Raw genomic sequence first — 15,640 nt, forward strand, 5'->3', positions numbered from 1 at the left:
TGAATGCAGAGTTCCAGAAAATAGCAAGGAGAGATAAGAAAGTCTTAAGTGAACAATGCAAAGAAAAAGGGGAAAACAACAGAATGGGAAAGACTAGAGATCTCTTTAAGAAAACTGGAGATATCAATGGAATAATTCATGCAAGGATAGGCAAGATAAAAGACAGAAATAGTAAGGACCTAACAGAAGCAGAGGATATTAAGAAGTGGCCAGAATACACATAAGAGCTATGCAAAAATGGCCTTAAATAACCCATATAACCATGATGGTATGGTCACTCACCTAGAGCCAGACAACCTGGAGAGTGAAGTTAAGGGGACCGTAGGAAGCATTATTACGAGCAAAGTCAGTGGAGGTGATGGAATTCCAGCTGAACTATTTCAAATCCTAAAAGATGATGTTGTTAAAGTGCTGCATTCAATATGCTAGTAAATATGGAAGGACAGTGAAGGACACGGAAGCCTGGGCGTGCTGCAGTCTAAGCGGTCGCAAAGAGTCGGACACGACTTAGTGACTGAATGACAACAATTTGTTGATAGTCACAAGGTTGTACAGCCATCAGTTCAGTTGCTCAGTCTTGTCCGACTCTTTGCGACCCCAAGGACTGCAGCACGCCAGGCTCCCCTGTTCATCCCAACTCCCAGAGCTTACTCAAACTCATGTCCACTGAGTTGGTGATGCCATTCAACAATCTCATCCTCTGTCATCCCCTTCTCCTCCTGCCTTCAATCTTTCCCAGCATCAGGGTCTTTTCCAATGTATCAGTTCTTCCCATCAGGTGGCCAAAGTATTGGAGTTTCAGCTTCAGCATTAGTCCTTCCAATGAATATTTAGGATTGATTTCCTTTAGGATTGACTGATTGGATCTCTGTGCAGTCCAAGAGACTCTCAAGAGTCTTCTCCAACATCACATTTCAAAAGCATCAATTCTTCGGTGCTCAGCTTTCTTTATAGTTTAATTCTCATATCCATACATGACTACTAGAAAAACCATAGCTTTGACCAGATGGACCTTTGTTGGCAAAGTAATGTCTCTGCTTTTTAATATGCTCTCTAGGTCGGTCATAGTTTCTTCCAAAGAGCAAGCATCTTTTAATTTCATGGCTGCAGTCACCATCTGCAGTGATTTTCATGCAGTCACCAGATTTTGGTGCAACCATCACCACAATTCAATTCCAGAGTATTTCTGTCACTTTACAAAGACACCCCACAACTTCCACTTCTCGTGGCCCCTAATAATCAGTATCTGTTTACTTGCTCTAATGATTTCCCTATTCTGGACATTCCGTATAGATGGCAACATACGTGACTTTCTGTATCTGGATTATTTCATGCAGTATAATGCTTTCAAGGCTTATCCATGTTGTGACAAGGATCAGTGCTCCATTCCTTTCATAGGTGAATAACCCATTGTAAGGACATACCAGCTATATAATCCTGTTAGTTTCCAAGTACAAGTGGAATACTCCATTGTACAGATATACTACTCTTTGCTTATTAATTCACCAGTTGATGGACATTGGGTTATTTCTCATTTTAGGTATTATAAATAATGCTGTTACGAAAATTCATGTACATACAAGTTTATATATAGACACAGATTTCAATTATATATACCCTAGATCATATGGTAACTCTGTGTTTAACATTTTGAGGAAATGCCAAACTGTTTTTCAATGCAGCTGCACCATTTTACAGTCCCATCACCGCAGCAATGTATAGGGGAACTAATTTCTCTCCATCTTCAACACTTGTTGGTTTTCCCTGATAGCTCAGTTGGTAAAGAATCCGCCTGGAATACAGGAGATCCCGGTTTAATTCCTAGGTCAGGAAGATCCACTGGAGAATGGATAGGCTACCTACTCCAATATTCTTGGGCTTCCTTTATGGCTCAGCTGGTAAAGATTCTGCCAGCAATGAATGAGATCTGGGTTCGATCCCTTGGTTGGGAAGATCCTCCAGGAAAGGAAAAGGCTAACCACTCCAGTATTCTGGCCTAGAGAATTCCATGGACTGTATTGGAGTCACAAAGAGTCAGACACAACTAAGTGATTTCACTTCAACATTTGTTATAGTTCACTTTTTCTTCATTCTTTATTCTTTCCATGCTTCAAACTGGATAATCTCAATTGACCTGTCTTCCAAACTTGTTGGGTATTTCTTCTGCCTACTCAAACCTGCTCTTTTGCCCTAGTGAATTTTTCATTTCAATTATTATACTCTTCAAATTCAGAATTCTTGTTTGGTCCTTTATAAGTTCTGTTGCCATATTTATCTTTTTTTATCTGGTGAGACACTGTTCTCATACTTTTTTTTAGTTCTTTAGATATGGTTTTCTTCCATTTCTTGCACATATTTACATTAAGTGATTTAAGTCTTTTTTCTAGTAAGTCTAACCTTTGGACTTCCTTAGAGACAGTTTCCATTAGTTGCTTTTTCTCCTGTTTATGAGCCACACCTCATTCCTTGGCTTTTTTCATGATTTTTCTACTGAAAAAAGGATATAATGTGGCAACTCTGGAAATCAGTTTACACTCGCCTTCAAAATTTGTTATTGTTGTTACTTTACTGACTTTTCTGAAATAATTCTGTAAACTGTGTATCCTTTGCTGAGTAGTAAAAGAAGAGGACTCCCTTAACTAATGATTGACTTAACACCTACAACCAATGAGTCCCCTGGACTCTGTCCTGTGTTTGTGTTGGGCCATGCTTTCAACACGCAGTCAAGTAGCTGACAACTCTGCCTTAGCCTTCACTTTCTACAAGTGAGAGCTGAGGGCCTTCTTGAGTTCTTTCCAAGTACATGAACCATCCTGTGTGTGTGCATGGCCTTGTAAGATTCCCAGGAGTATGTCAGAGCTTTCCAAAGGCCCTGTGGATATCTAATACCCCAATTTTGTTCCTTTAATGCTTTTTGGTTAGCCTATTTCTTGCCCCAAATATTATCTAGCACCTCAGGCAACCACAAAGTTAAAAAATTTCCCCTGAATGTTTTCAAAAAATTCCTCCGAGGAAAAGCTTTTTACATGGGCAAACTTGAGTCAAATCAATGAAAACAACCTTGCAAGTGCGGTCGGTCCCTCCAGGGAACCCGCAGGTGGGTCAAAGAGTAGGTCTCTGGAAATGAAGCTTTGTGGAGTTTCAACCCTTCCATGCCCACTCTGGTGCTACCAGCTTCCTGGTTTTTATTATGATTATGGGCTGTTGGAAAGAGATAGGAAAATAGGAATTGGATTGGCTGAGAGACCATAAAAAATATTGGTAAGACTGTTCTTGCCGATATTTAAATATATCTCTTGAATAAATCCTCCCCCAGTTGCCTCATGCCTTTAGTTAACATCCAGAGTTCTAAAAAAGTTTATTCTTTCTTCCATTATTATTGATGCTTTTATGGACGAGACACTGTTTGGAGGTACTTATTAAGGAACTTTGGTTGATATTATCTATGGCTTAGATTTTCCATGTAGGCCTATGATACATTGCAAATTAATGTTAGACTATGAGGCAAGAGTCAAGAGTCATGTTTTCCAGTACTGATAGTCAGCAGTACTAACACTATTTCTATTTTTTACCTATTGGATTATTTTAAAATTTTTGTCCAAAATCACTTTACCATTTAAGTATGGGTCTATCTTATTCTACGGATCCACTTGTCCCTATCATTATGCCAACATCATACTGTCTTGATTACTATGACTTTATAATACATCTCGAAATCATGTAGAAGTCCTCGAATTTTTTTTTTAAGATTGTTTTTAGTAGAATAATTCCTTTGCATTTTGATAGAAATTTTTAAAATCAGTTTTTCAATTTCTATTTTAGAAAAAGGCTGCTGGAAAATTGGTTGGGATTATACTGAATCTACAGATTAGCTTGGGAGGAAGAACTGATATCACACCAACAGTAAGTCTTTCAACTCATGAATGTGGTATAGGCACCCCATTCATAGGCATCTTCTCTACTTTCTCTCAGCACTGTTCTCTGGTTATCATTGCAGACTTTACAAATATTCTCTTAACTTATTATTATATATTTCATGTTTGGTGCTATTATAAACAAATTTTTTAAAAACTTTATTTTCCAATTGTTGCTGCTAGTACACAGAAATACAGGTCATTTTTGCATACTGTCCTTTTACCTTGTGACTTTGAAAAGTTTACTTATTTTATGTAGTGGTTGCTTTTTAGCTTCTTAGGGATTTTTCATGTAAACAGTCATGTCATATACAAAGAAAGACATTTTTACTTTTCTTTCCTTTCCTATTTCACGTATTTTTTAAATTGTTTCATTGACTAAAACCTCCAAGTTTATATTGTTGAATAGCAGTGGTAAAAGTGTACAGTCTTGGGTTTCTCTGGCAGCTCAAAGGTAAAGAATCCATCTGCCAGTGCAGGAGACATGGGTTCAGTCCCTGATCTGAGAAGATCCCACATGCTGTGGTGCAACGAAGCCCATGGACCACAACTGTCAAGCCTGTGCTCTACATCCAGGGAGCCAGAACCACGATCCATGTGCTGCAACTTCTGAAGTCCATGTGCCCTAGCCTCCTGTGGTCCGCAACAAGAGAAGGCACCTCAGTGAGAAGCCTGTGTGCTGCAACTAGAGAAGAGCCCACACAGCAATGAAGACCCAGCACAGCCAAAAATAAAAACAAATAAAATTACTAAAGAGTATACAGTCTTGCCTGTTCTGACAATCTCTTTACTTTAATTGGAGCGTGTAGTCAATTTTTACTTAACCATTATTATCATTCATTCAAGGTTTACCACTTAGCTATTTGTTTTCTATTCATCCTGGTTTTTTTTTCCTTTCCTGACTTTTTTTTTTTTTTGGCTTAATCAAATGTTCTTAGAATTCCATTATAATTCAACTGTTGACATTTTAGCTATACTTTTTGAATTTTTAAATGTTTGCTCTATAGATTACAATATACATTCATTAACTTACCACACTCTACTGAAGAGTTAATATTTTTCTACTTCAGGTAAAATATAATTACCCTGTAAACAATTTCATTCACCTCTCATATTGTCCTTTGTGGACTGTTGTCAAATACGTTATATCTACATACAAGCCCCACCATGCAATGTTACGATTTTGTTTTTAATTAACTTAAATAGAGATAAAGTATATAGTCTTTTTTCTTTACTCATATATTTGGTGGTGGTTTAGTCACTGAGTCGTGTCTGACTGCTGCGACCCCACAGACTGCCAGGCCCCTCTGTCCATGGTATTGTCTAGCTGAGAATACTGGAGTGGGTTACCATTTTCTTCTCCAGGGGATCTTCCCAACCCAGGAATCAAACCCAGGTCTCTTGCATTGCAGGCAGATTCTTTACTGACTGAGCTACAAGAGAAGTCCTACCCATATATTTATCAGTTGTTTAATCAGAATTATAATCAATGAGGGGCAATCTAGTGGTTAGAGGACAAAGATGCTGCTTAAACATCCTACAACATACGGTACAGCCCCACTGAAACAAAGAATTATCCAGCTCAGAATGTCAATAGGGCCAGCCAAAGCTGAGAAACTGTCTTAAAATGTATTATTTTTATCTGGTTGCTTTCAAGATAATTTCTTTATAACTTTGGTTTTCAGTATATTAACTGATATACCAACATAATACTGATTTTTTGTTTTCACTTATTCTGCTTTGCAGGGAGGTCTCTGCCTCTGTTAAATCCGTATTTTTTTAAAACCTGAATGTGAGAAATTTTTTAGCATTATTTTTTCAAATATTTTATGCCCAATTATCTTTCTTCTCTCCTTCTGGGACTCAATTACACTTATTTTAGATTGTCCTTTACACTTATTTATATTGTCCCTTAGGTCCCTGAGGATTTGGTTTTCATCCTCTTTCTCTCTGTTCTTCAAACTGAATTATTTCTTTTGATTTGTCTTTATCTTAATTGAACCTTTTTTTTTCCTTCCTCCAAACTTCTGCTAAGCCTAGACAGTGTACATTTTTTTGGTGGATATTGTACTTTTTAGTCCTAGAGTTTCTATTGTTTAAGTTTATATTTCTTCCTAAAATTCTCCATCTGTTCATTTTTACCTATTCCTCTTAAGTCCTATTGTTTTTATTTTGCAAAAACAAAACCTTATTAAACACCACGATAAAGAATGAAAAAAAAAAAAAACAGCTCAAAAAGGATTAACTTGTACACTCTTCAAGAGATAAATCTTGCAAAACATAAGGATCCAATGTGGGTATGCATTTGCTCATAAGATGGTGGCTTTTTGTTAGTCACTAAGTCATGTTTGACTCTTTGACGACCCATGCACTGTAGCCCGCCAGGCTCCTCTATCCATGGGATTTCCCAAGCAAGAATACTGGAATGGGTTGCCATTTCCTTCTCAAAGTCCTGTTTATTATAGTTGTTTTAAGTTAGTCTTTCCTACTAACACTAACTTCTGGGTCATCTTGGGGTCAGTTTCTATTAATTGCTTATCCCCCTAATCATGGGTCATGTTTTCTTGTTTTTTCAACTTTCTAATTATTTTTGGTTATTAAATATTGTGGATGATATACTTGTAGATATTATGGATTATATAATCTTCCTCTGAAGGTTGCTAATTTTATTGAGAAAGTCAACTTTTTAACATTATATTTATTTAATTGGAGGTTAATTATTTTATAATATTGTAGTGGTTTCTGTCATACATTGACATGAATCAGCCATGGATGTACATGTGTTCCCCATCATGACCCTCCCACCCACCTCCCTCCCCATCCCATCCCTCACAGGGTCATCCCAGTGCACCAGCCCTGAGCACCCTGTCTCATGCATTGAACCTGGACTGGCGATCTGTTTCACATATGATAATATACATGTTTCAATGCTATTCTCTCAAATCATCCCACCCTTGTGTTCTCCCACAGAGTCCAAAAGTCTGTTCTTTACATCTGTGCTGAGAAAGAGTCAACTTTTATGAACTCAAACTTCAAATCACCTCCTCTGTTCTGGAAAGGAGTTACATCTCTTCACAGCTCTTTAGCCTTCCATCTGTTGTTTGCTACAAGGTCCCCTGGAGTCTCCCCCACACAAAGTCCAGGAGTCACTCAAGTGTATTTGGGCTGAATTTACACAGAGATTTTTCTGCGATTTCCCCTTACTTTCCAGCCTTGCTAACAGTCTTGAACTCTGTTCTCTGACTCCATAAGCTGGTAAGGCTGTATCTTTCTGTACATACTGGCAGTAAGGTGGGGTGGTACTAGGCAAAAAGTCACAGAAACATAAATCTCATCCAATACACTTTTCCTCTTTCAAGGATCAGCTCTCCTTCAGTTTCTGCCTGCTTTGGTTATTCTTCAGAGCCTTCAAATATTTTTGTTTCATATTTGATACAATTTTAATATCTGCAAGAAGGATAATCTGATACAAGTAACTTCACCAATACTAGAATTCCAATTATAATTTTTAAGTGTGATAGTTTTATTGGAAATCAAGATTATTATAGCCATATATACCTTGACATAGTCATCTCTTTAAATGTGATAGCTTTACCAGAAATAAAAATTATTATAGCCACATATATCTCGACATAGTCACCTCCTCCTTATGCACAGCTGCCAGTACAAAGCAAACAGTCAAACAGTTTCTATATGACACTACTTCCATGCCCGAATAAGATTTTCCATAGTATAATGAAAATAATGAGGATTTTGGAACCAGAGAAATCCTTTAGTAGCCACATAAACTTGAAAGATGATTTACCCTTTTATGCTTTCCCACTTATATTATGAAAGTGGTCATTTAGAAATCACAAGGTCATTAAAAAGATCAAATGTTTATATTACAAAGCATAGAGTAAATGTTAAAAGCAAACCGTGGTTTCTTTCCCTTGGACCTTTTCCTCCATTCAAACAGTGAAAACAGAGGGAATTCCTAAAACATGACCATCTTTTATTATTAAAAATTGCAAATCAAAACTACAATGAGCTATCACCTCACACCAGTCAGAATGGCCATCATCAAAAAATCTACGAACAATAAATGCTGGAGAGGATGTGGAGAAAAGGGAATCCTCCTACACTGTTGGTGGGAATGCAAACTGACACAACCATTATGAAGAACAGGATGGAGAATACCCAAAAACGCAGGCATAAATCTACCACATGACCCAGCGATCCCACTACTGGGCATATGCCCCGAAAAGGCCACAATTCTAAAGGATACACGTACTCCAATGTTCACTGCAGCCCTATTTACAACAGCCAAGACATGGAAGCAACCTAGACGTCCCTTGACAGATGAATGGATAAAGAAGATGTGGTACATATACATGATGGACTATTACTCAGCTATAAAAAAGATGCATTTGAGTCAGTTCTACTGAGGTAGATTAACCTAGAGCCTGTTATACAGAGTGAAGTCATAAAGAGAAAAACAAGTATCATAGACTAATGCATATATATGGAATCTAGAAAAATGGTGCTGATGAATCTATTTGCAGGGAAGGAATGGAGACAGATGTAAAGAATGGACCTGTGGATACAGTTGTGGAAGGAGACAGCAGGATTTATGGAGAAAGTAGCATTGACATCTATCCATTATCATGTGTAAAACAGATGGCTGGTGAGAAGTTGCTTTGTAACACAGCGAGCCCAGCCTGATGCTCGCTAATGACTTAAAGGGGTGAGATGGGGCGGGGGGTGGAGGGAGGCTCTAGAAGGAGGGGATATATGTAGAACTGTGGCCGATTCATGTTGTTTGTTATATGGCAGAAACCAACACAGTATTGTAAAGCAATTTTCCTCCAACTGAAAAATAAATTTAAGAAAATGACCATCTTTTACTAGCTATTCAATTAGTAACATTTAATTAAGTTTCGGTTATAAGGATGAAAGAACACAAGGAGAGAGAACAAATCTCACTTTATGAACAAGCATGAGACACTGAATCCAGGCAGGACCCACATCTCCACAGTTTCTCTGGTTAAGCAAGTGCACAGGGTGGAGGAAGGCACGCAACACAGAGGCGTCTTTGTCACAGAATTTCTCCGTGAGTAAGTGGGAAAGGTCTTTCTTTCCATGGATATAAGTGTACAATAAACCACAATAATCTAGCAAGCAAAACTGCTATTTAGAAAAGCAACATAGGTTTCAAAACTGAAATAAATGAAAAGGTAAACACGAAAAATAACTTTCAAAGCTTAAATCACACATTCAACTAAATTTTTAAAAACTTATTGTGCTTCTTCTTGTTTATGAAAGTAAATTTTGTTCCTTATAAAAAAAAACAAAATTGTATAGGACTATATTTTATAATTTTTAAAGATTAATAGATTATGAAAATTTATCATGCATTTATATATAGTTTTACATGGTTTTTAATATATGAATTATAGTTCCTGATATAAATATGACAATTTTTTTCTTCAGTCTACAGACTATTGGGATTTTAGGTTATTTCTAATTTTCAAAACTATAAATTATTCATAGATGATTTTACACACCTCTGATGATTTCTTGCCTTTGTCACTTGTAAATATAATCAGCATACAATTAATATCCTTACCTAAGCATTACTTAAAACATTAACAAGTAAGGGAACAAAGATGAAGCCTTATGAAACACAGAAGAGGATGCATTCCAGACTGCATCAATTCATTATTGTTCCTTAAATATAGGTATGTTGCCATCTAGTTGCATCATCTTCCAATTCATATTTCTATATCTTTTCTGCAAGCATATAGGGGACTTTATTATATCCAGCTTCACTACTTCTACAGAATTCATTTGACTTGTGTTTCTAGTATCCTATCACAAAAGCATAATCAGACATCAGTTGTTCTAAATGAATTTGTATAGGTTTTCTATTCCAAGTTTTTAGAGACAGGTGAAGCCAACACAGTCGTTCTAAAGAAAGCAAAGTGTAAGTATTGCTCTCATAGACAGGAGAGAGCTGGGAAGGCTACTGCTGCGAGAAACAGGAAAGAACCAGAACCGTTCGTTTTGAGGCTCTCGTTACTACAGAAGGTCATGTGCCACTAACACGACACACAGTCTCGGTGCTAAACCGCTGAGAATAAGCTGAAGGATAAAAGCCCGAAAAGAAAAATAGACATATTGAAGTAACGACACAGTGTGTCTTTTGAATGTAATATTTTAATGTTTTTGACTGTTTTAATAGTCAAAGTAGTGCTAGTCATAGTCATTTAATAGTCATAATAGCGCTAGTCATGATCATGTATCCATGTCCATAAGCACTGAATAAGAACAGAGGTATTTCCTTAGGTTTCTGAGTCAGGGCTACACTGGTGTAAACCAGAGGTCAGCAGAATTTTTCTGTAAAGAGCCAGATAGTAAATACCTAATCTTGTGGGCCACGCAGTCTCTGCTGTAACTACTCAACTCTGAGACTGTAGCACAACAGCATCACAGACAACATGCAAATAAACGGATGTGGATGTATCCCAACAAAGCTTTATTTTAAAAAAACAGGTTGTGATTGTGGGCTGGATTTGCTCTGCAGTTTGCTGTCCACTAGTGTAAACAACGTGAACAAATACCGAGGGCAAAATCATACTTAGCAATCTTCTGAACATGTCCTAAAACTGCATACAGTGGGCAAGAAATATTGTATAGATCAGTGCAATTTTACTGCCTTATGACATTACAAGAATCACAGTTTCATATACAGTGAATTCAGTATATAGTTGAAGCAATTTTTCTATATATCATCAAAACCTGAGAATGATGTACCTGTGCATAATCACCAAAAGGTTGAGAATAAGCAATGCACTTCTCCAATGTGTGTTGTGATTCATTTCCCTGAGAGATTGTATCCAGAATGTTGCTTGCAATTCCAGTCTTCTGTACAGTGGTTTTACTTGCAGGGGCTTAAGGCAAAATCAATATATAAATTTTAGTTAGCTTGTTTTATTATAAATTACAGAGTACAAAACCCATTAATTCAGCATATTCTCAAATAGAACACAAATTTTAGTTCGCCAGTAAAGATCTACATTTATTATTCTTGTGTGTGTGTGCTAAGTCACTTCAGTTGTGTCTGACTCTGTGTGACCCTAAGGATTGCAGTCCACCAGGCTCCTCTGTCTATGGGATTCTCCAGGCAAGAATACTTGAGTGGGCTGCTGTTTCCTCCTCCAGGGAATCTTCCCGACCCAGGGTCGAACTCGCATCTCTTACATCTAACCTGCACTGGCAGGCAGATTCTTTACCACCAGCGCCACCTGGGAAGCCCTTTATTATTCCCAGGGGAAAATATATATATATATATATATATATATATATATATATATATGTATATATATATATATACATATATAGTATATGATATTATCTAGTTTGTTTAAAACAACTAAAAATGGAAACCTGCTCTATGGGTAATAATCTTGATGGAAACATTTAAAACGTATACGTCTAATCTCTAAAGCAATGCATTCAAAATGTAAATTAACCATTGTTATTAATGTAACAGTTGCAACCATCAAATTTTAGACAGATAAAAATAGAGTAGGCATACCAGAAGCCTACTTTCTTGGTGGCTCAGATGATAAAGAATCTGCCCGCCATGCAGGAGACCAGGGTTCAATCCCTAGGTTGAGAAGATACCCTGGGGAAAGGAATGTCAACTCACTCCAGTATTCTTGCCTGGGAAATCCCAAGGACAGAGGAGGCTGGTGGGCTACAGACTATGGGGTCACAAAGACTCAGACATGACTGAGTGACTAACACTTTCTTTCTTTCATACCAGAAGCACATTAAATTTTTTCTGGCTTTAAAAAATTAAAAATTAAAAAAAAATTAAAAATTAATGGTTAGGTTCAAGAGGATACTTCATAAAGTACAAAGAACGTATATTAAAAACAAAATTCATCTTTCATCTCTTTTCATTCAATTTTATTCTTTTTCCCAGAGGTAACAGCTTAGTATTTTCTCAGATTTAACTTTATGCATTTACACATTCAAGTACATGCATACATAAAAGAATACACAGCTTTAAATAAACATAAATGGAATCAATCTATGAACATATTTGCTTCTTGTCTTTAACAATTTGCTTTAGAGATCATTTAATGTTAGTATATGTAGTGTTTCCTCAACTATATATTTCACTTTATGACAAACTATTTAATCATTCCCCTATGAACACATTTGCTTCTTGTCTTTAATAATTTGCTTTAGAGATCATTTAATATTAGCATATGTAGTGCTTCCTCAGCTATATATTTCACTTTATGACAAACTATTTAATCATTCCCTTATTGATGACCATTAAGGCACTTTCTAATTTTTCACTATTGAAAACTAATGCTGCAGTGAATATCTTAGTGCCTAGAAAACAACACATTTGTGATTTTTTTTCTTAAAACAATATTTGAATTAATAGTTTTAATTTACTAATTGAAGGCATGAGGAGGTCCTCTAAAAATGTAAATGAGAATTCCACTTCTGCTGATTATTAGTAACTAATATACTGGGGGTATTCAGCAAATACTCTCAATATATTAGATAATACAGAAGACTGAACTTCATATTTTAGAAAGATGATTCTATATGTATTATAAAGAATTATAGCACTGCCAAATAATTCCTTTATCCAATTATTTTCAATCATGATTCCATTCTAATTCACAGCAATTCAATATACATATGCTTAAGAAAATATTATGAAAGATGATTTCCTTAAATAAAATAGAATGCACTTCAAAAGTTTTAATTATTCTTTCAATTTAAGGACTAAGGTCATAACTTAGACTTCAGCTGGTCAACAGGCATTATTTGCTTTCATTAAATTAAAAATTAAAGTAAAACTCATCATGAAAAGTATTCAGTAGAACTCCAAAATACTACTAGTGAGCTTCTCACTTACATGGTAAGCACACACTGGGCAACACACTTGCCAGGTTCAAGTACGGGTTTTTACTGAGCCGGATTTCTTTTGGTGGCTCTCCCAAGAGTGAAGTCTGATTCTTAGAGGCAGCCTATTGACCAAAAAAAGAGTGAGTGCTTAATGAAGGTAAAAGAAAATTAAAATGCAGAAAGTGTAGAGAAATACTTACTCTTCAATAAATGTGGTTCAGTGTAACAAAAATTTGTGAAACAAGGTTTAAAGCTATAAATTTATGAAATATTTATGGATACTGATTAAAATGATCACATTTCACCTGCTACTATTTTTCCAATTAGTTTTTAAAAATACCGTTCTAGAACCATAGAACTTTAGAACTGAAGGAGAACTAAAGGTCATCTTGTACAACCTTCTCATTTGAATCAGGAGAGAATTCATGCTCACAAGAAGAAACAAACCCCATACCTTATTTCTAGATCCCACAAGTTGCAACTAAGACCCAGTGCAGCCAAATAAATAAATATAAATAAATATTTTTTAAAATTACAAAATATTGCTGAAAGAAACTAAAGACATAAGTAAAAGAACATCCTATTTTCATGTATTAGAAGATTTAATATTCTAATTAAAATTTCAACACAAACCAAAGTGATCTACAAATTCAATATAACCCCTATCAAAATTCTAACTTTTGTGGACAGAAAAAGAAAATTTTATCCTAAAATTGACATGAAACACCAAGGGACCCCACACAGTGAAAATAATATTGAAAAAGATGAACGAGAATGGCAGGCTCACACTTTTTAAATTTTGAACTTATTACACAGCTGTGAGTCAGTCAGTCAGTTCAGTCACTCAGTTGTGTCCGACTCTTTGCGATCCCATGAATCGTAGCATGCCAGGCCTCCCTGTCCATCACCAACTCCCGGAGTCTATTCAAACTCATGTCCATTGAGTTGGTGATGCCATCCAGCCATCTCATCCTCTGTCGTCCCCTTCTCCTCCTGCCCCCAATCCCTCCCAGCATCAGGGTCTTTTCCAATGAGTCAACTCTTCGCATGAGGTGGCCAAAGTATTGGAGTTTCAGCTTCAGCATCAGTCCTTCCAATGAACACCCAGGACTGATCTCCTTTAGGATGGACTGGTTGGATCTCCTTGCAGTCCAAGGGACTCTCAAGAGTCTTCTCCAACACCACAGTTCAAAAGCATCAATTCTTCGGCGCTCAGCTTTCTTCACAGTCCAACTCTCACATCCATACGTGACCACTGGAAAAACCATAGCCTTGACTAGATGGACCTTTGTTGGCAAAGTAATGTCTCTGCTTTTTAATATGCTGACTAGGTTGGTCAAACTTTCCTTCCAAGGAGTAAGCGTCTTTTACTACAGCTCTAGCAATTGCAATTGTATGATACTGGCATAAAGACAGACATATAAACAAAAGGAATAGGATAGCGAGCCCAGAAACAAATTACTGCATATGTGATAAAATGATTTTCCATGAGTGTCAAAACTATACAATAAGACAGTCTTTTCAACAAAAATGGGAAAACTGGATATCCACATAAAAGAATGAAGTGGATCTTCACCAAACACCATATATAAAAACTAACTCAAAATGGATCAAAGACCTAACAGTAAGAGCTAAAACTAAAAATCTTAAAAGAAAAACTTATGTAAAAAGCTTCATAATACTAGATTTGTCAACCATTTCTTGGAGATGACCCCAAAAATAGAAGCAAAAAAAAAAAAAAAAGATCATGTGTTGGGCTACAAAACAAATCTTAACAAATTTAAGAGTACTGAAATCATATCAAGGGTTGCTCTGACTACAATGGTAGCCTAAACAGAAAACTGGGAAATTCAGAGATATGTACAAATTAAATAATATACTCTTGAACAACCAATAAGCCAAAGAAGAAATCAAAGGAGACATCAAAAAGTATCTTGAGACAAATGAAAATGGAAACACCACATATCAAAACTTATGGAATGCAGCTTTAAAGAGAAGTTTATGGCAATAAATGTCTACATGAAGAAAAAAGAAAGACCTAAGAGGAACAATCTAAATTTACACGTCAAGTTACTAGTAAAAGAAGAACAAACTAAGCCCAAAATTAGCAGAAAAAGGAAATAATAAAGATTAGAACAGAAATAAATGAAATAGCACTATAAAGACAGATCAATGAAATTAAGTGTAGGTGCTTTGAAAAGATAAAATAGACAAATTTGGCTACACTAACCAAGAGAAAGAGGGGACTCAAGTAAATATCACTGACCCCTGAACAGTAAGAGTTTGAACTGTGTGGGTCCACATGTGGATTTCTTAAAAGCAAACATAATACCTGTATTTTCATTTTACAGATCTTTGAATTAACTAAGTGTTGGAAAGTTTCTGTTCAATTAGAGATCACAACATGGGATAGAGATCATCAAAAAGGGTCCCTGAGGGACTTCTCTGGTGGTCCAGTGGTCAACAATCTGTCTGCCAATGCAGGGGACATGGGTTCAATCCCTGGTCCAGGAACTAAGATTCCACATGCTGTAACTAGGCTGGCGACTAAGCTCATGTGCCACAACTACTGAGCTTGCATGCTGCATCTACTCAGCCCTCATGCCCTAGAGCCCGTGCTTAGCCACAAGAGTAGCTACCACAATGAGAAGCTTGCATACCACAACCAGAGAGCAGCCCCTTACCACAACTAGAGAAAGCCCGTGCACCACAATAAAGACCCAGCACAACCAAAAATTTTTGTAAAATAAATAAAAAATATTTTTTAATAAAAAAAAAAAAGAGTCCTGATTCTATCCAAACTGTTT

The 15,640-nt window shown here is 36.4% G+C and overlaps 1 protein-coding gene across 7 annotated transcripts in view; it reads right to left on the minus strand.

The window, feature by feature from the left end:
- The window catches only part of RAVER2 (ribonucleoprotein, PTB binding 2), a 139,826-nt gene that overhangs the window by 30,546 nt on the left and 93,640 nt on the right, over nt 1–15,640 (minus strand). For 6 of the 7 annotated variants that reach the window (XM_043878825.1, XM_043878821.1, XM_043878824.1 and 3 more), the window contains exons 10-11: nt 12,844–12,955; nt 10,710–10,846 (exon numbers count right to left, since the gene is read on the minus strand). In XM_043878825.1, the coding sequence (XP_043734760.1) occupies nt 10,710–10,846; nt 12,844–12,955 (249 nt within the window). Of the gene's footprint in view, nt 1–10,408; nt 10,847–12,843; nt 12,956–15,640 lie in introns of those variants that run through there. The other variant, XM_043878826.1, reaches the window with a different exon arrangement.

Source organism: Cervus elaphus, chromosome 20, assembly GCF_910594005.1.
Source record: "Cervus elaphus chromosome 20, mCerEla1.1, whole genome shotgun sequence".
NCBI lineage: Eukaryota > Metazoa > Chordata > Mammalia > Artiodactyla > Cervidae > Cervus > Cervus elaphus.